The 20,309-nt window shown below is 37.7% G+C and overlaps 1 protein-coding gene across 1 annotated transcript; it reads right to left on the minus strand.

Moving 5' to 3' along the window:
• Nucleotides 1-1,537: 1,537 nt before the first annotated feature.
• SELENOK (selenoprotein K) lies at nucleotides 1,538-6,757 on the minus strand. Its single transcript, XM_054595689.1, has 4 exons — nucleotides 6,668-6,757; nucleotides 3,710-3,800; nucleotides 2,201-2,284; nucleotides 1,538-1,628 (listed from the first exon to the last, which is right to left on the minus strand). Exons 1-4 carry the CDS (start codon nucleotides 6,684-6,686, stop codon nucleotides 1,538-1,540), a joined length of 285 nt encoding a protein of 94 aa, XP_054451664.1. The 5' UTR covers nucleotides 6,687-6,757.
• Between the last annotated feature and the right edge of the window lie 13,552 nt (nucleotides 6,758-20,309).

Below are 20,309 nucleotides of genomic sequence, written 5' to 3' on the forward strand. Positions count from 1 at the left end.
ACAATATCAGGTACTTTTTAAGTGCTTTTGATGGACCAGCCAATAACCAGCATCTCTTTTCGTCCTCACATCTGTCTCTCCTGAATTCCCAGACACCTTACATGGATTAGTTCTTTTTTCACTGGTCCTGCTCAGTCCAGCCTGATGTTAGGGTTCTCTGGTGCTAGGTCTCCTCTTTACACACTTCTTGGATGACTTTACCCAGTTTCATAGCTTTAAAGATGAAGATAACTCCCAAATATACACTTCCCGCGTGGACCTCTCCCTGAGATCCACATTGATATATTTGGTGTCTCCCCATGGATGTTGACAAGGCATTGCAAATTTGTGTCCAAAACGGAACTCTTTATGAACCCTCACTTGTAGGATCTCAGTAAATGTCATGTTGATACCATCTCCATACTTACAAATGGATATTAAAATGCTTTTATCTCAACACTTTCGTTTCAAAGGCTGTTAAAACACTGGAAGTAGCATTATCTGTATTATTCATTCTGATAATAAATATTTCAGTGTCTATTACATGTTGTCACTGTTTAAAGTATAGGTGTAAAGAACAAAATCTCTAATTTCATAGAGCTTCCATTCTGGTGAAAGAATGTGAGTTACCAGCATTCAGATGGGGATTAAAGACAAAACAATTTATATTTCATATTTGTCAAGATAGCTTTTAAGTCCACCTATTTACATTTTGTAGCTCAGTTTTGTCGGTTATGGCTTTATAAATACCCTCGTGGTTATATATGGCAGTAAATCAAACACCTTGTATTAAAGATCATGGGACAAATATGTTTCAAAATAAAAATTAAAAAAACACAGACATACGCATATACTGAAATAAATATGTGATTTATTTATAAGTGAGAACAAATTAACAATGAACACTTTCAGAAGTTGAAAAAGGTGACACTAACAGTACTAAGTACACAGCCTTTTAATTTTCTTCAAATTCAGAGTTTTAATTATATAAAGATGAGAAGTCACTTTTGTAACCTAAAAATATTTACTTATTAAATCTATAGTAATACTTTCATAAACTATACAAAAAGTTAATGAGACAAACATGTGCATTTATAGAACTACATGTCAGTCATGCCAGATCCTTGCAAGGGAATTCCCAACACGACCTCATTCGTCTGTGAGGACACAGAGTAATTCTTGTTTAGACATACACATTCATCTACTTGTCCAGTATGGTCAGCCCTCCACTGCTCGATCGTTTCCTTCTGTTATGAATGTGTATGTCCAGTTGTCTGCTCCTTAGAGCAGACATTTACCTGAAAGAAAATGTTACAATAATTAGTTGCTAGTTATTTAGATCTGTATGAAAAAAAATTGAAAAATTACAAGTTATAAACATTTTTCAAAAGACATTTTGATAATAAAGCCAGTGGGGTTTTCAAGGATTAGGATAGAAATATTTTTCCAAGTAATGTCTGAGTAATTCAAAATGCCAGGCAACTTCTGTTTTCCTAAAGACCTTGCTAAGAAAGCATTTACAAAATAAAATTCCTACAGAATAATTTCAGATTTTAAGTTACCTTCCTCATCCACCAGCCATTGGAGGAGGACTGGGACCACGCAGATGATTAATTCGACCCATTCTTCTGGGGGGGTTTCCTGGGGGCCTAATAAAAGAAAAACTTAATTTCTACTGTTTGGTAGACATCTTCAATTGGTTCCTTTTATACTCAAATAGACCCTCTCCTTTATTTAAAAATACCATTTAGGTAAAAAATCCAAACCTTTACAGGGACCAGACACATAAAGCCCATGGAGGAAAGTGAGTCAGGCAGGACTGTGATGAACTGAATACCACCTCTTGTAAATGCCCAACTAAAACCCTATTCTATCTGATTCTTGCCACATGGAAACACAAACATAACTCATTCTACTTGATTTTTTTGGGTTTTTCATTAGCAGTTGGAAATCTAGAGTCTAAAGTGAAACCTCTAGATTTCAACGATGGCTCTCAGTTTTCATCCTCTAATTTAGATATTTCCCATAGGATATATGATGTACATTTTTAGCTTTGCCAGGTTGACAGTAGTTATCAAATCAGAGGCAACTTAATTTATAGTAATGTATTAATTTTGTGAAATAGAATTTAAACCTTTAATTTCCATGAGCCTTTCTGCTTATCTATCTAATTTAATTAAAATCTACAGAGGGGTAAAATCATCAACTTAAAAAGCTATACCCTCTTCCATCATCATATCTGGAATCAGATGAGTTTCCGTAGCCTCTTTTCTTTTTCACATCTTGCTGAAGCAGAGTTTTGAAACTGAAACAAGGGGCAGAAAACAACAGAAGAACCACTTTCAACATTTTAAAATGCATTTCATGGTTTCAACTATCATATCTGGTGAGAGAACAGCTGAGCTGATTTAGCTCCAGACCCACATTTCTCGCAACCATCTGGACAACAGCAAAAGCAAGCACATGTCTAAACAGAGTGTGCTATGTTCTGTGGCAGAGCTGCCCTTCCTTATCTTTCTTATTTGCTGACAACTCTCCTAGACAGTCATCCCAGCTTTCCTCCTCTACGTCAGCTGTCAGGCCCCAACAGCCTACCTCACTAACATCACCTTGGAGAGGGAGGGGCTGAAGGTGGTGTAACAGAGGAACAGGCCTTCTGGGAATCCATTTTAGTGAAATTTTATTTGTGAAGGAGGAAGAATTTAACTAAGTTAAAACAGTATTTTAATGAACAATATGGAATAGGTAAAATTTGTAAAACTGTAAAGGAGTTCTGCACTGGATAACTTAACTTCAAGCCTATCTTGTCGCCTGTTGTATTTTTCTTTGGAGCTGTCTGTCTCATTTTACCTTTTCTAATTTATGTCACATGCAGCCATCAGATTAATCTTTTAAACCACAGCAATAATCAAATTAAGTATAAAGATCACAGACTGATATTCAAACGTCTCAACTACCTTTCCTGTGTTTCTTCCACCTGGAATAACTTCCTCTGATGTCCACCTCCCACAATCATGCCCACCCATTGCCCCTTATAGTATAAAGATATTTACTGACAGTAAAGTCAGTAAGAGGACTATCTCCTACATCTCTGCATCCCTACAGTAGTTCTCTACCTATGGACACACAAATATTTATTCAAACTTAGGATAAGACTTATTAGTAATTGATGAACAATTTTCATGAAACAAATAGCAGGTAAAAGACCAAAAAAATGCATTTAACTAAGAACTGCTTAAAATTGTGGTGAAGTTTGAATTTTTGTCTCCTCTGTATTGATTCTAGCCCTTCATTAAAAAAAAACAAAAACAAAAAACACCAACACTTTTTTAAATCAAGATCTAATTCCCCTTGTTTACTTGCTGTATAATACTCAGTAAAATGCGCACATATACACTAAAGGTGGGAATAATAGAAAGCGAGGCACTGTCATTTGGCATTAGAATGGGCAGGCATGGATCCACAGCTGCAGGCTGGTATGATTACCACCAAGACTAAGGTATGGTCAAGCTTACCAACCTAACTATCATATTTGTAATCATAAGATGTCCGGTGACAGCTTTATCACTACGTAAGTCTTCATTTCCCTTAGTAAAGCTGTTAATTTAAAAAAATTAAAATTAAAAACTGCTCAGGAAAGCTGAGCTTGTTTAAGATAGGCAAAATAATGCACCTAATGTACTTCTGTCACCTTAAGTATCAGGGCTATTAAGAGCACTACTATACTTACAACAAAACCACAAATTCAGCTATTCCCCAGAAGAAATCTGTTATCAAAGATAATCTCCATGGGGACTGACTCCGGCTGTCCAACACTTGTCCTATAGACAAGAAAAAAGAAAAACTTATTTAGTACCGCAAATCCCTGACACAAGATGCATTATCTTTAATCAGGTAACAATCCCAGATTCAGTTTTCAACTTGCTCATTGTTCCAAATAGTCAACAAAAAGGATAGATCTGTTATGTGCACATTCTAAGGGAGTGTTATTTAAGTAAAGCTCTGTGATCTAGGGGTCATTCCTTTAATACACCAAATGCTTTCCTAAAGTTTATAATTTTGGTGGGTGATACTTCATTCAAGAATTCTCTCTCTCTTTTCTTTACTGTAGTAAAATATATACAAAAAACCTACCATTTTGATCACTTTGAAGTGTATAGATCTATGACATTAAGTATATTCACACTGTCGTCCAACCATACCACCATTCATCTCCAGAACTTTTTCATCGTTCCCAACTGAAACTCTGTACCCACTAACACTAACTTCCCATTCTCCCCTTTCCCCGAGTCCCCTGTGAACCACCATTCTACTTTTCTGTCTCTATGAATTTGACTGCTCTAGGACCCTCATATGAGGACATACAATATTTGTACTTTGATGAGCAGCTATTTAACTTAGATAATGTCTTTAAGGTTCACACATGTTGTAGCATGCATGAAAAGTTCCTGGTTTTTTCAAAGCTGATTAATATTCCCTTGTGTGTATATATACTGAATTTTATTGATACATTCATCTGTTGGTGGACACTTGGGTTCCTACTATGAAAATGCTGCTATTAACATAGGTGTACAAATATCAGTTTATTCAAGTATTCTGAGGAAACAAATGGATGAATAGAAAAGAATGCTCATATCACTTCCATTTTCCTAAATGTGCCCAAAGTATTTCTTTCCACTTAAAAAGCCTCTTGTTTATACAAAAAGACTGTTTATACATACTCTTACAGGTCTTTAGAATCAGTTATTATGATAAAATTTTTTTAAGTCAAAGAATTGTGTGCTCTAAGTACTGAAGAGAATTTGGCTCTTTCATTAAAATTACCACTATTTTTGTGTAAAAAGCTGTTCATTCTAACAATAGATATCAACTTTATCTTAAGCAAAAAAACCCACAAAAAACAAAAAACAAAAAAACCTATTTTTCAAATTACTTTAAATAATAAAAGCTACAACCTAAAAAGTTAGTACTCTATGGTTTCAGCCTTGCAAATCAAGAAGTCAGAATATTTTGGAAGAGCTGTCTGTCAACAACCTCTCCAATTTCCCAAGGATTTCTCTGTGCTTTTTTTCTTTTCCTCTTTCCTTGACCAGTTCACTTGCAGATATATCTGACACACAGAGCTACTGACTAAAAAAGGCTACACTAAAAGACGGAGCATGGGTGATAGGCTCTGCTTCTTACTAGCTCTGCTTCGTTGGCTGATAGGACATTTTCCTTCTCTAATCATATAAAATTCTTTGGGAAAAAGTCATTTGACAGTTAAGAGAAGTGTTTTGTCAACTATGAAATGCTGATAAATATAGTCCTGCTAAGAAAATAGATCTAACGGGAACCCATCAATTCTTCCTTTAATTCAAAAGAAACTATTGCATGCACTTGCATCATTCTGATTTGCTTTTTGTACTTTCCCTCCTAGTTTCTGAAGGCAGAATCCTCCCCTCCCAACACCTTTAGAGGGAAATAAGTTGCTTGGATGCAACTGGCATTTCTCAACTATAAAAGTGAAATTAAAGGCCTTTGTGTTATTTATGTGGATCAAACATGATTATTCATGCACAATAAGATACTACAAATACAAAGAAACATTCACTAATGCATAAATAGAAGCTGCCAGCCTTAACTACAAAGGAAAAATACAAAGTTTGCAAGTGCCAAAACGAAGATAAAACTTTGATTTGTGTGTGTGTGTCCATCAACCTCCCTGTTTCAAAGAGTTTTTAAGTGGGTGACAGGAGAGTGATATTTTGGAGAGCAAAGAAATGCAAAGTGCACTCTGCCAAAAGACTTCCCATTGACAATCTTAATTATCTCTAAAGATAAAACAGATTATTCAAACAGAACCAGCACCTAGTTCCAGTCATCGGTGAACTACTTGTTAAGCTCGCACCAGGACATTTATTTCATCTGAATCAAACAGGTGGCCAGGCAGTGCTGTCATTGTTCTGACCCAGTCATGTTGTCTTTTCCTTCCACTCATTTTCTTTGTGGAGTCACTGAATTAAGATTTTCTCAGATTCTCTATTCCAGGAAAAATTAACGTGCTCTAGAGGGACTGGTGCTTCTTCCTGTGCCCCTTGAAATCAAGGCAAAAAACTCCACGTATGACCAGCTACTCTCTCCTGCGTAACTAACTCTCTTAGATCAAAGTTGTAGAAAAGCAAAATACATTTTGGTAACAGCAATGACAGCCAGAACGCTTGACGTCAGCCAACCTCAATGCGAATCCGGACTAAGCCATTAACTACCGTTGTCATCCAGGGCAATGTATTTAATCTGCGCCTCAGTCTCCATCCATAAAATAGGGAAAATAAAATATCTTAATAGGGCTGTTACATAAAGACTGGATAAGTTGATAAGCGAATAACGCTAAAACAGTGAGCGAGGCATAAGCGCTATGCAGACGCTGTTAATATTATCACTAGTTAAGGACACAGATGCCCGAGAGACCCGCAATCAGACAGGGAAGCCAGGCACCAACACAGAGGACCATGAAGACCTCGGACCTTGCCCACTCGCTTATGGACGTTCCGCTGACGCGCCGCAGGCCCGCTTCGCCCGGCTACGCGGCACAAAGTCTAGAAAAGCCTTGACAAGCGCCAGGTCCTGTGGGCGGGCGAAGACGGAAGAAACACGACATACGGCCTCCCAGGCCAGCGGTTCCCCCATAGGCCTTCTCCCAACTCACCATTCGAGATGTAAACCATCTTGCTCCTCGTTCCCCGCCTCCGGAGAGACTGAGCGGCCCGACCCCTTCCGACTTCCGTATCTACCTGCACGCCCCACCCCTTAACGTCAAAGACGACACGGTGACGGAAGAGGGAAGTGGACAGAGCCCATTGGCTGAGGGAAGGCACGCCCCCGACTGGCGTTTTTGCTTCGTCACGCCGGCGAATACCGGTAAAGGGAGGCTGACGGGTAGGTGGACCGGATGTGGTGTTTGGTTGCTCTCCTGCAGGCACGGGGTATTCAGTCTCCTTTTGGATTTCAGTTCGCGGGGCGTCCATGTTTCGCCCTCAAGAAGAGAAGCAGCTTTCAAAGTGTCTGACCCAGGGTTAGGGGAGGCAAGTCTTCCAGCGCAGTGGCTTGGAGAACCGTTGGCATAAGGAAGTTGCTTAAAATTTTCCAGAAGCGGTGCTATTTGAGGACGTGGTGGTGCTCAGGCTATAAGGAGCTTTGCTAAGCTTTTGGGAGTAGCAAAGAGGTACCCACTAGGTGTATTGATTCCATTTGTAGGTGAAAAAGGGGCCGCATACTAATCTGACAAGCTCTGGGGAAGCCTGCGTGAGGGACCTTACAGACCAGACCTAAAGTAACTGCCTAGGATTACGGGGGAGGCCCGAGTCAGCGCCCCTTCCTCCCAGCTGGCTCCTGGGTTCGTCTCTCTGGGAAGACATGGATTCAAACGAGACACAAACATGTTTAGTGACAATGAGGTAGGAAGTTTATTTATGAAACACATACCAGTACAAGTCTGTCATCAGCCACGTGGCTAGTCTAAATGCTCCACGTATGGAGGAAATAAAATTGCTAGTAAATTTGTTCTGTACACTTGAGCCGAGGCTACAAGTGGGCACCTGGCTAATCTGAGTATGCTGTCTATTGGGGTTCAGGAGTTAAAGACCGTTGTCAGCTTTTAGGTACCGCTTCCTTCTCCCCCTTCTAAATCTTGAGAATAATGTATAGCTACAAAGGCTTTCTTAGGTAGTAAAGGTGATTCGTCTTAGTCAAATTGCTGCAGCCTCCCCTTCCCAGCAGAGTCTAAGGACTCGCCTCTTCCTCCATTATCCCTGTTTGCAATACTGGGAACACCTGGCAGTCTTATCCGTCCTGCCTCAGGACCGCTAAGTCTACGAATCAGACATGTCTCCCTCCTCCTCCCTACCTCGGTTTATTAACTCCTACAACCAGATAGGATGGTCTGAAATTAAAACTTGTAAGAAAAGTGAGTCACAGCGGGTAGCCGTGTCCTAGGCTGGTATCTTCCTTCAAAAGGTATCTGTACCTTAACTGAGCCTGTTTGCTGTATGTTTGCATCTACAATAGCATACCCTTGGAATGTCAGAGCAATCCTCTTTTTCCAGACTCTTCGGGGCACAATCTCCAAACCTCAGAGACCGCGGAACCTCTCACCGTTCTCTTACTCCCCCGCCCCCACGACCCCACATACAGTCTCTGTGCTCTGTAAATTTAACTACAGTATCCTGTACTCACTAAGCTAAACGAAGTATGTGTCTCTTCCTTTACTTTTTATCCAGACCCTGAGATTTCCCTGCTTTGTTTTCTCCCACCCCTTTATTCTGCCACCAGTGGCTTTCATGTAACTCCCCACCCCCTTTATGTCTCTTCCTGATTCTAATGTATAAAATAAGCAGTAAAACTCCCATTCTCCAGAGCATTTTCTCAATCTGTTGAGATTTTGCATTCTGGCAATTGTCATCAGTTTGGCTCAAATAAACTCATAAAAAATCTCTACAGGTTTGGAGTTTTCTTATGTTGACACATTTTAAACCAATGTTTCTGTTCTTGGTTCACCAGATGTGATTGGTGTTTTTTTATCTGCTCTTGTGAAGCAACTGAAAAATACTGTAGACCTTCTCTGCTTGTTTTTTTATCAATGGCTACTACATGCCAGCATTGTAGAGGTGACAGGAGTAAGAAGCGCGCTGTCATTCATTAAATATGGACCACATACTATGTGCTGATGTGTATTTACTCTGCACCATCCACTGGGTGACTTTCTGTTCCCTGGTCTTGGCAAGCTCCTTGCTGTCTCAGGGCCTTTGTACTTAGATATTCTTTCTGTGTGGAGCCTTCCTAACAGCTGCTGTTGCTGCTCCCGGCCCCCCCTCCCGCCCCCGCCCCCCGCAAGTTCTCATCATGTCTCAGAAGGGTTACTAAATCACTTAACTAAAATGAAAATGAATATTACATTTCAGAAATAATTGTAGTTTGCATATGACAGTGTTGGAAAGAGACCAGAGATTTTAATGCAGTGATTTCCTAATGAACTACCTGTAGCCTCTCTCACTTCTTTTTATGCTACATTTAGCAGCTTGTTTAATCCATCTTGCCTCTTTTCTACTTACACATTTGGTTTCTCCCCACAACCTGTCAAAAAACACCCAGCCTCCATGGCTTGGAGACTATGGAAGGCTTCCCTGATACATTTTCTTAGGTTTATCACCTTTTGATTTCTTAGTAGACTCTTTGTTTTCCTTCCTTATTACTTCTGTTCATTTGCTTCCGTTTGATGGGAATTTTTCCCACCTCCTAAAATCTAACCCATCCTTCAAGGTGAGGCATGTTCCTATCAAATGAAATAATGAATGTGAAAGGACTTTTCGACTTGAAAAAAATATGTAACTAGTAACACAATGGGATTGGGGACAAAGATGACATTTTCCCTCTTTCCCTAATGTAAACTGCATGCTAACGACTAGCCACACGTGGCTGTTGAGCAGTTGAAATGTCACTAATCTGAACTGAGATATGCTGTATACACAAAGTACACACTAGAGTACAAAGATGTAGAATGAAAAAGTAAAATCTCAATTTTTTTATATTGATTACATAGTGAAATAATATTTTGGATATTGGATTAAAATATTAAAAGTAATTTTGTTCATTTCTTTTTCTTACTGTGACTGCTAGGATATTTTAAATTACATACTTGACTCACATTTATGGTTTACATTACATTTCTTTTGGACACTGCAGGTCTAAAATGAAAACATTGGCCTGTCAGAAAAGGCAGTCAGTAAATATCTGTTGATTGGATGGTTGGATGGATGGATAGATGAATGAATGTTCTCAATAGTGGATAATAGGGTTTATTATGTGTTAGGCACTGTTCTAAGCACTTTTTACTTGTTAGTTTATTTACTCCTTACAACAACAACAACAACAGTAGTTGAAAATTATATAGCACTTACCTTGTACCAGGAAATGTTCTAAGTGTTTTTTAGTGTTAATTTAAACCTCAACCTTATTAACTGGGTTCTATTATTCTCATTGTACAGACGAGGAAATTGAGTCACAAAGTGGTCAAGTGACCTACCCAAGGCAATATAGCTAGTAAGCAGAATTGAGATTAAGACCTAAGAGTTTGGCTCTACAGTTTGTGCTGTTAACTCCAGTGCCTCTCCACATATAAGCAGAGGTATTAAAATAGAGGGTATAATCCAATGTGGTACTTAACAGTATAGAATAGAAGGTGGGTTCTGGAGACTGTTGGAATGTATCTCAGTTTTCTCAGGTGCAAAATAGCTTCTCACATTTTTTTCTTTCTTACATATCCTAAGCATAAGATTCCCCTAAACATCTGGTTAAAAAGAAATAACAGACCCAAAAATGGAACCACTTTTGCTAAGACCCATCAAAACTTAATGTCTAAACTAATTGTAGTTTCAGCCTTTCCCAAGAGTGGAATTTTAAACCATTCAGTCTGGAATTTTCTGGTCAACACTGGTGAGGTAATCTGCCTAAAAAGACCCTTTGCTTTCTCCCACACTTCTAGTTACTAGATGGGGTGTTGCCCAATTCATGAATCCCTTAATAAAGGCAATTAGATCTTCAAATTTACTTCATTGAGTTTTATTCATTCACAATCTCTAAATGGATTATCTTCCCACCTCTGCACCAGTTCCTTGGCCACAGGGATGGGTGATTCTGAGTGATAGCTATTTCTGGAGCTGGAGCTAGAGGCAGTACCACTTAAGTGAACCACATAGCTTGAAAGTTAGACAGGGGTAGTGTTAACAAGATGGTAATTACATCAGAACAGTAAGATGCCCTCAATATTGCCTTTAGGGAGTATTAAGAAACAGGTGGAACTTATATTCTTTATTAACCTTTTATGTGTGTGTTCTTACAGTTACTATCTTTGTATTCCTTATTTCATCTGGGCTCAGCAATCTTAGCTCTTTAATTACCTCATTTTTCTACCTTACTCTCTTTATTGGTGCTTTTCACAGTAACTTCTATTTTTTTGTATTGATTTTAAGTTATACAGCCTCAGACTGGACATGCTGTGCAAACTGGGCTTTTTTGAGCCAATAAACACCTCATTCCTTCAGCTGAACTGATGGTTGTATTGCTCTACCAATCACTTTCTTACACTACTTGAACTCATTTTCTTCATCAAAATGGGAAAGTGTTTATAAAAATTCATAGTGCTCTCTTCCTGGGAGAATTTGGTTGACTAAGAAGTTCAGGATTTCTTCTGCGCTTTCTAAGATATATCACAAAGTAAGTTAATTATCAGTTTTATTAGTGAGCCCATGTGATTAAATTTAAACAGCCTAAATGAATAAGGAATATCTAGATTCAATATTGTGGTTCCATTATGTGAAGAGAAACACTATTCCAATTATAATTCCTAATCTTTTAGACTCATCCCAATTTTAGCAATCTTGGGAACTGTAATGGAAACTGTTATAGTGATAAATGGAAGGGAATACTTGTCCAGATTTGTAAAGTAAAGCCATCAGATATTTAAGTATTAATTGCCTTCTATCCTAGAGGCATTGACTGATTGTTAAAAGCAAATTTTTAATATTTTTAGAATTATAGTCTATAGTCCAAAAAAGTATTTCTTTCTAAGCCTTACCTCTAGATCCCTAAAATGGAATAAAGAAATATAACAGGTATACAGTCTATTACTGTGTTTATAATTCTCAAACATTGACTTTTATATTTTGAAAAATTATAGATATGTGTTAATTATTTTTAAGGAACATATGATTTTATTATTCACTAAATGGAGCAAAGCGTTTTATAGACTTTAGAGGGTTTTTTCTTTGTTTTAAGGTGAAACCTATATAATATAAAAATCAAAAGATACAAAAGGATATTCCCTGAAGAGCAAGTCTCCTCTCTTCCCCTGTTACCCAGGATTCTAAATTTCAGTCCTCTAGCTTAGAGAGGCTAATATAAGCACTGTTTGGCAAATTCCTTTTGGGCAAGAGTAGCCTCAGTGACAGACTTACTTGTCTGCAGTTAAATCTTCTCTTCGATCTTGGCCAAACAATTTCTCACTATCTCTTTAATGTTTTCAAAACATGCCCATTAATTTGTCCAGATTTTTTTAGTTGTCCTCAGAAGGAGATTTAGTACAAATTATTTAATCCTTCCTAACAGAAGAGGAAGTTGGAGTATTCATTTAACCAAATCAATATGACAATTTAGGTTAGGTCTTAGATTGAACACTGTCTTGCCTTTGACTTCAAAAATTCTGTTATGTATGTATAAATAAAACTTCTAGAACAACTGCTGTTTTCCTAATATATCAATACATATTATTATAAACAGAAAGGATCATTATAAGTTGTAAATTAAAATGTGTGGTTATTTTAAAAATATTTATTTTGCCAATAAACATTCTATGTTTAATCTATCTGTAGCCCACAAACAGATGAATAAACCTTACTTTGGTTTGACATTCTTGGTCCTTTTCATGGTTCGTTCAATGGAAATATGTTTATTTTATATTCTCTTAGGGAAAAGAACCTATGAACCAGCAATGACTATTCCTTGGAAAGATTGTTAGCTAGGCTTGAAAGGATACTGTTAAGGAGGTTGCTGTAGCCTCACCCAGGTGGTAAGACAGTCTGTTGTTGATGCCTCAATATTATTTTTTCTTACTAATATAACACAAGCAGTTTGGATAATATTACCCAAGGTCAAATGTTTTTAATTTTAAAAACCCTCTTTCACAGTTATCAGTAATTCATCTTTTTTGCTATGAAACTTGAACTGATTTTTCATGGGACATATGAAACAGACTGAAAATGGAATCTGGCAAATGAAAAAATTGTTCTCAACATTACTTTCTCTTTTCATTTTGAATGTTTTTAGCTAGTCCTTAGTGGCACCCAGTCTTTCGCATTCAGACTGAAGCATTTCACAAGTGTGTTGGCGACCATATGTGCAGAAAAGGGGGAAAAGCAGGGGGAAATGGATATAGTATCCTCGGGTTGCTGACCTGTTTGGTCTCTAGTTCCTGTGCCATAGTCAGCTGACTGGCAAGGGAGGGGAGCAGAGGTAGAGGCTGCCAACTGGACTGGCACACGAGACAGTGGGCTGTCGCTCAGGCTTACTGCTGCAGTGCTGGTCACCACATGAATAGTTCACGCTGGGGTTTGATAGGCTGAGTACCGAGGAGTTAAGCTTGGGACTGTTCCAGCATGAGGCAGCCACTCAGAATCTAACTATTGTTATTTTAATTGAGTCACTACTTTCAGAAATGTGAAATCCCAAAGAATCCCTGCTAAATTACATTTTCCATCATAAATCTTAAAAATGCTCATATCCCTAACCTAGCATTTCCATTTTCAGAATTTATTCTAAAGGAACAGTGAGAGATGTTAAAACAGATCTATGTGCAAGGATATTTATCCCAGTGTTACTTAGAATGAAAAAAATGAAAGCCATATATGGTAACTGTGCAACAATGAGAGACTGCCTGAATTTTTGGATATAATAGCATACTGTAATTAAAATAATGGGAAACCATTCATGACATCAGTATATTAAGTTAAAACAGATTGCAAAATAGCATGTGTAGTATAATGCAAAAATAGGAAATTTTACATATATACACATAAACTAAAAATTGGGGTGTGGGAGTTGTAATTTTTTGCTTTGTGCTTTTTTATAGTTTGCAAATTTTATACAATAAATGTATTCTTCTTGTAATTAGAAATAACTTTTTAAGTTACATTTGTTAGAAACCAAAGGTTCATCTTCAGTTTGATTTTAATGGCTTGCTAAATTCTTTAAATTTTTTTTTTTTTTAGCAGAAGTGAAAGAAAATTAATAACCAATGGGTTTGTCTGGGTACTTGTTAACTTTTGGAGTACATTTTAAAGGTCATTTTATTTAATAAAGTTGTTTTTGCTTTTCCTGAGTGTTCTTATACACACAAGTACACACATGGGCACCCCACCTAAGTGAGTTAGCATTTTTCTCATTTTCCCTAAGTATGTATAGAGTCTATCTAGCAAGAACCAAGTCAACATTCTTTCCAAATCACTGCTAGTTGGCTCAAAGTAATCCTGACTGTTGCTCAAATTGCAGACTGATATATATTGGCAAGTTTTGAATAAAACATTCATTTTAAACATGATTTTTCAGAGAGTCTTATTATATTTCTAAATAACTTAAAAAAATTTAAATAGGACTGTGGACTTTTGCAGGTCTTTACACCTTTGTATAGTTGGCTGTCTATTGATAGTAGAATCATCTTACAAGTTAAAAATGGCCCTGTGAACGAAGAAAATTTATGGAATTTGATGTGATGGCAAAAAACTTGAAACAAATGCTCAAAACAAATGAATGGGTACAAACCCAGAAGGTTGCAGTATGAGTGTTTGATCTTATCTGCCTTTCTTTAATAGAATTTAGAGGGTATAAAAAATACAATGTGGCAACTGAGTTTTATTTCAGGGGACAAAGTCAAGAGTTCAACTATATGATTTTTGCCTCCCAGCCATAAGGTGCTCTCTGGAAATAGCATGCAGAGAATCAGCACCAAGAATAAGTAATTTCTTTTAATAATGAACACAGTGAAGAGCAATAGCTGAACTGTCTCTGACACTAGAGTAGAAAAGGACTGTAGAGACCCTGGTTGATACCAAGCTCTACGAGGGCCAAGGAAATTTGGGGAAATCTGTCCACATAATGTCTACCAAGTGTGCCCTGGAATATCCTTATGGGGAGTTTGTTTTCTTCAGTTCTCACTCCCAAATAAGCAATATTTCAGCTATAGGGAATAAAGAAATTATTTTTGAAATCTAAGGCTAGGGAAGAAAATGGTTTCCTTTGATCCTCTGGATGTTATGAGGCCTATTTGTGAGCTTGCCTTATTTTTAATGATACAAGCCAAAAAAAAAAAGCCACTGAATACTTCAAAGTATTTGCTTTTCTACCCTTTTTAATTAACTGTAGATATCAGGCGAGAGCTTCAAAAAAGACTGGGGCACTTTTGTTCTGGATTCTTCCTATTAAGTCAGTTAAACTTGACAAACATTTATTAGGCTCCTAACTGTGTGTGAGTCATCATGCTAGGCAATGGCACCGATCATAATAATAATAGCTAGTATTTATTTAATACTTTTACCAGGTACTGTTCTAAGTGCTTTCCATATGTAAAAATTGTATTGAACAAGTAAGGCTTATGGATTGTGATTAATAACTTTATTTTTGTCTCCCACTACTCCTTTACATTTTATTCAGTGAAGTTATTTTTTGCTCTTAAATGAAAACTTGGGCAAACCTCATGATTTCTCTGGTTTCTTACAGGGCACACACACTCTGTGTCAATTTACTGATAAGAATGTCCAGTACTAAGTATTAGTAAAACTACTGATCTCGATTGAAAATTAAGCCCTTTTCTTTCCCTGTGTGAGGCTTGCTGTAGGCAGTAAGTGTGCATGACTAGATGATTCCCTCTTATTCTTTTTTTAAAATTCTCACCTGAAGACACTTTTTTTCATTGGTTTTTTAGAGGCAGAAGAAGGGGCTGGAAGAGAGAGAAACATTGATGTAACAGAGAAACTTTGATTAGTTGCCTCTCAAAGGCTTCCTGACCAGGAATCGAACCCGCAACCTAGGTATGTGCCCTGACCAGGAATCAGACCTGCAACCTTTTGGTGTACAGGTTGATGCTGCAACTAACTGAGCCCCACTGGCCAGGGCTGATTCCCTTTTCTTGCCTCCTACCCCTCCTCTGGGGTTTACTTCACCTTCTGGAGCTAGCTCACTGTGTTTTCTGATCCCCCTGGGACTGGCAGGGGACGATAAGTGTGCCAGAAAACATCTTACCTGTGTCCTTCATAATCTGAGTTGGTGCTCTCTGAACTAAGCTTTTGTGGGTTATTTGGAAATTCTCTCAATTACTGGGCATCTATCACAAATAAGGCTAAAGCATCTCTCTTTCTGGCCTTGGCTTGCTCACAGCTCCTTTCTCTGTTCCTGGTAATCCATGGTTTACCTCCAGCCTTTTCTGATGGTGTCCTTCCACCGTGCCAGGCAGCCATCTAGACAGAACCAGGGCAACCCAACGCGAGCTCCCTCTCACATCCTTTGCCTGACAAATTCTAGGAGTGCCAGCCAAGTCCAGTATAGCACAGTGTCTTCACTCCTGCTTTTAAGACAGCCATCTCTCACCTTTTATATTTTCCAGGCAGAAGTCAGTGGGTTACTTTGTTTTTTTTCATGTGGGAAATCATACTGATGTAGAGGTAGCTTCTAGTACAGTACTGGGTAAATTATCCCAGAGGTCACAAAATAGAATCACTTACAGGTCAAAATAGGATGCTCCAATGACATAATTTATTCAATCAATTTGAAATACACAGTGAAAAGCAAAAAGAAAGAGACGGGTGGGTTTATCACACCTTAGGACAGGGTACAAGCATGATAGAAGGACATACTACCTGAATCCTTTGTTACTTATTGGCCATGTGTCTTTTCTGCCCCTGGGATCCCTTGCCACATCAGCCTCCCCATTTATGTGGGTTGTAAGAACCAGATTCGAACATGAGCAGAGGGGCTCAGTGCTTAGAAGGTGCTTAGAGCCAACATGCTTACTCTGTCAGAGAGACACAGGAGCCAGGCCATTAGCCATAGCTTGCCAATTAGCTGGTGGAGCAGCAGTGGATTTTATGTGCGTCTCTGGGTAAGAACAGTGGGTACAAAATGAGTGTCACAGGTGGATAACAGTTTAGGGATAGCATAGTTGTCAGTCTGGAGGTAGCATGATCTACTACCTACCTAATAACTTGGTCTTTCTATCCTTTTCTGTCCATAAGATAGACTTGTTTGTTCCATTTTTTAAAATCATATAATTCATTTGTTCTCTTTATCTTTAACATCTTAGATATCATTAACATACTGTCATTTTAACATCTGTTCAATTTGTATTTCTTCTATAATAGAATTTCATAGTCTTAAATAATACAATAAACACATTACATACAGTTCTTTCAAAACTTATGGGTACATGTTCACTCTAGGTGGTTTCTTCCCGTGTCCCCCCCTTTTTTTGTCTAGGTGGTTACTTAAAGCCCCCCTCTCATGACTTGAGATGGAAATTGTGAAACTCTACCCATTGTCCTTAGGGTTGGAATTGCAGAATAACTGTCTCCAAAGAAATCTTCTTAAAAACTCTCCTAACTCTACTCTTGATCCCTTTTGTATCCCCCTGTGGAGAAGGGCCTGAGAGTTAATGAATTGGTTTTCAGATAGCTACTTTGAAAGGATACATTTTACTCTAGTTTCTCTTCCAAAATGTTGTAGCTCTATTATCCCTGTGCCTCAGGTAAAACTTCCACTCCATTGAATCCTTACACCTCTACAAAGGTGGTATGATTATCATCTCCGTTTTATAGACGAGGAAATTGAGGCTTAGATATAGTAACTTGTTCAGAGCTACTACAAGGAATTGAAACCCAGGCAATCTGGCTGCAGAGTCCCTGACAGTAAGGAAGTTTCATTCTCTACAAGGAGGAGGGGGGTTGATGAAAGCACAAATGCCTTGACTGAAGAAGGTCCGGTTCCATAAAAGAATCACAGGCTAAATGCTCATGGGATGTGGGGAGGAAGAATACATGCTACCTGGAGGGAATCAGGAACAGATTCCTGGAAAGTGATGGTAGAAGTGCATCTGGTAAGATAAAGAATATTTTGAGAGTAGCAGTAAGGAGCTGAAAATGAAATGGCAGGTGTGTGATAAGATTGCATCTGTCATTCAGAAATCCTTTTACTTCAGCCAAATCCCCAAATGATCACATACCTTATATCTAATAAGATTTATCATGGAATTAATTTGAATTGACTGATTTTTAAAGCATCTTGTTTTTATAGTTTATCTTATGAAAGACAATTGTTTTGTCATTAACTTAAATTTGTCTGCCAATTAAAGCCTAACTGATAGACTGTCACCTTAGAAATGTTCTAATTCTCATCAAGTCTTAGATAATATATTTTCCTGTCTCTTTTGAATGCTTTATAGGTAGTGAAATATTAACATCAAATCCTTTTTGTTTTTGAGAACAAAATGTGTAGCAGCACTATATACCTTGTTCAATGTATAGCTGCACTGTACATTAATTAAACTCAAGTAAACTTTTTAATCTTTGTTCATTGTCATCTTCTATTGTCAGCGTGCCTCAGAAACACAATGCGGGGGAGTGACCCTCCTGGGTGCAGGCAAGGGCCGAGCGAGTGGGCACTATGGCAAATAGTGCCTTTCCTTTAGGGGACAGAAACTTGGCAGTTCCAGCCACTTGTTGCCATGTGAGATGGGGGTCCACCATAGCCAAAGCTTCTGACGGTTTTAAGAGAAGCTTGACAGCTGAGTGATTTTTGTAAAATTTTCTGGTTTTAAAACATTAAAAATGTTGGTAACTCATTCATATTTTCAAAAAATGTGGTGATAGCCAAAGAAAACATACATACATGTCAAATACAGTCCAAGGGCCATCTGTTTGCAATCTCTGCTTTAAGACATGACTAAAATTCCTCACAGTCCCAGGCTTGAAGAAACATCACACTAAAACAAACAAACAAACAAACAAACACCCCACCAAAACCTCTATAATGGAAAATTTCAGACACTGAAAGGTAAAATAAACCTCTTTGAATACATTACCCAGTATTAGATAACTCATATCCAGTCTGGTTTCATCCCACTCCCACCCACTTTCCCCCATTTCCTAGGATCATTTCAAAGCAAACCCTAGATATCACATAGTTTCATCTTTAAGTGTCTTTTTGGCATATGCCTTACAAAAGACCAGGATTCAAAAATATATGACCAGAATTTCATTTTTGCACTAACAAAAAATTATTAATAATTCCTTAATATCATTAAATATCCAATGTTCGAAAATCCCCTCCTCGTTGTAAGAATTTTTTTAGTTTTTATTTTTCAAATCAGGATAGAAATTCATTGCAGTTGGTTGATATGTTGTCATAAATCTCTTATTTTATTGACGAGTGCAACATTTTAATAAAAATAAAAACTTTTAATAAAGAAGAGAAAAGCAACAAAACTGTGTCGATTAGAGGAAAAATATCCTTTGTTCTGGTGATTTGATGAATGATAATGTAATAAGTTTTCTGGGGCCTTGGAAAGTACCAAATACTGCATAGGTACCCTCACCAAAAACCTATTAACACAGTGCTTCCAAGAAGTATTTTTTAAAGTAAAATAATTAATAATTATTAGGAAGACACCAGCAAAAATGGTGGAATAGAAGTCTGCAAAAATACTCTCCTCCATAAAAGAAATGGGAAAACTAGCAAAAATGGTCAGAATAAACTGAAAATTAATCAAAATTTTGCAGCAATCTGGAGAGCATTTATGTAAGAAAAAATGGTGCATCTTGTTAAGAATAGCACTTTATGGCATGTTAACTTGCCCTATTTTCATTGGCTTTTCTCCCGATCTGTAGTAGTCTTGAGAGCCAATAGTCTGACAGCCACAAGAGGAGCAGAGATGGGGAGCACCTCAAAGGCCTCATTCACTGAAAATTGTCATTATTTGACCTGTTAGACAATTCCTTAAAAGTCACTATTTGCAAGGCTGTCGGACTTCAAAATATGAAAAAGACTTTTACCAGGGGCATTTGTTAAAAACAATTAAAAGGCATTGAATAACTTTGTGACTGCTTGAGGGAGTAATTTTTGTTAGGATAAACAATACACTAACCAAAAAGTGTAACAGAAAAAAATGGGCAATGAGATGTCTATAGGAGCTTTGAAAGTTATGGCATGTTCTTTGGAATCTAGAAGGCCAGTTGTATGAGTAGGGCTTTGCACATGCCTACAGATGATTGCATGTTCATGAAAGACCTGAGAAAGCCCCAGGCTCTCACCCCTAGATGACCTTGAGACTTTGCACAAGCAGGAAGTGAAGGGTAAGAATTACTAATTGCCTGATTGAACATTGAAGATATGATCTAATATACACAGCGTTCTTCAGCAGATAGTGGGAAGCTTATTGTTTTCAAATGCTCAAAGAAATCTGTAAGCTGAGTAAAAAGATAACTGAGCAGAGACTTCAGTGGCTACACATGACAAACAATGTAGCCTTTCTAGAATTAGTTCAGAACTTACTTAAAACAATAAGCAGCAACATTGGAGGGGGGAGAACACTTTTATATGTGGATTTACCACATCATTTAAAATGTCCAGTTTTCAACGAAAAAATTTTAAAACATGCAAAGAAACAAGAAAGTATGACCCATAGACAGGGAAAAGAAAGCAATAGAAAGTATCCCTGAGGAATTCCAGACATTACTAGACAAAGACTTTAAATCAGT

Source organism: Pteronotus mesoamericanus, unplaced genomic scaffold (genome assembly GCF_021234165.1).
Source record: "Pteronotus mesoamericanus isolate MK-2021 breed Mesoamerican mustached bat unplaced genomic scaffold, CSHL_Meso_final scaffold_54, whole genome shotgun sequence".
NCBI classification, from domain to species: Eukaryota; Metazoa; Chordata; class Mammalia; order Chiroptera; family Mormoopidae; genus Pteronotus; species Pteronotus mesoamericanus.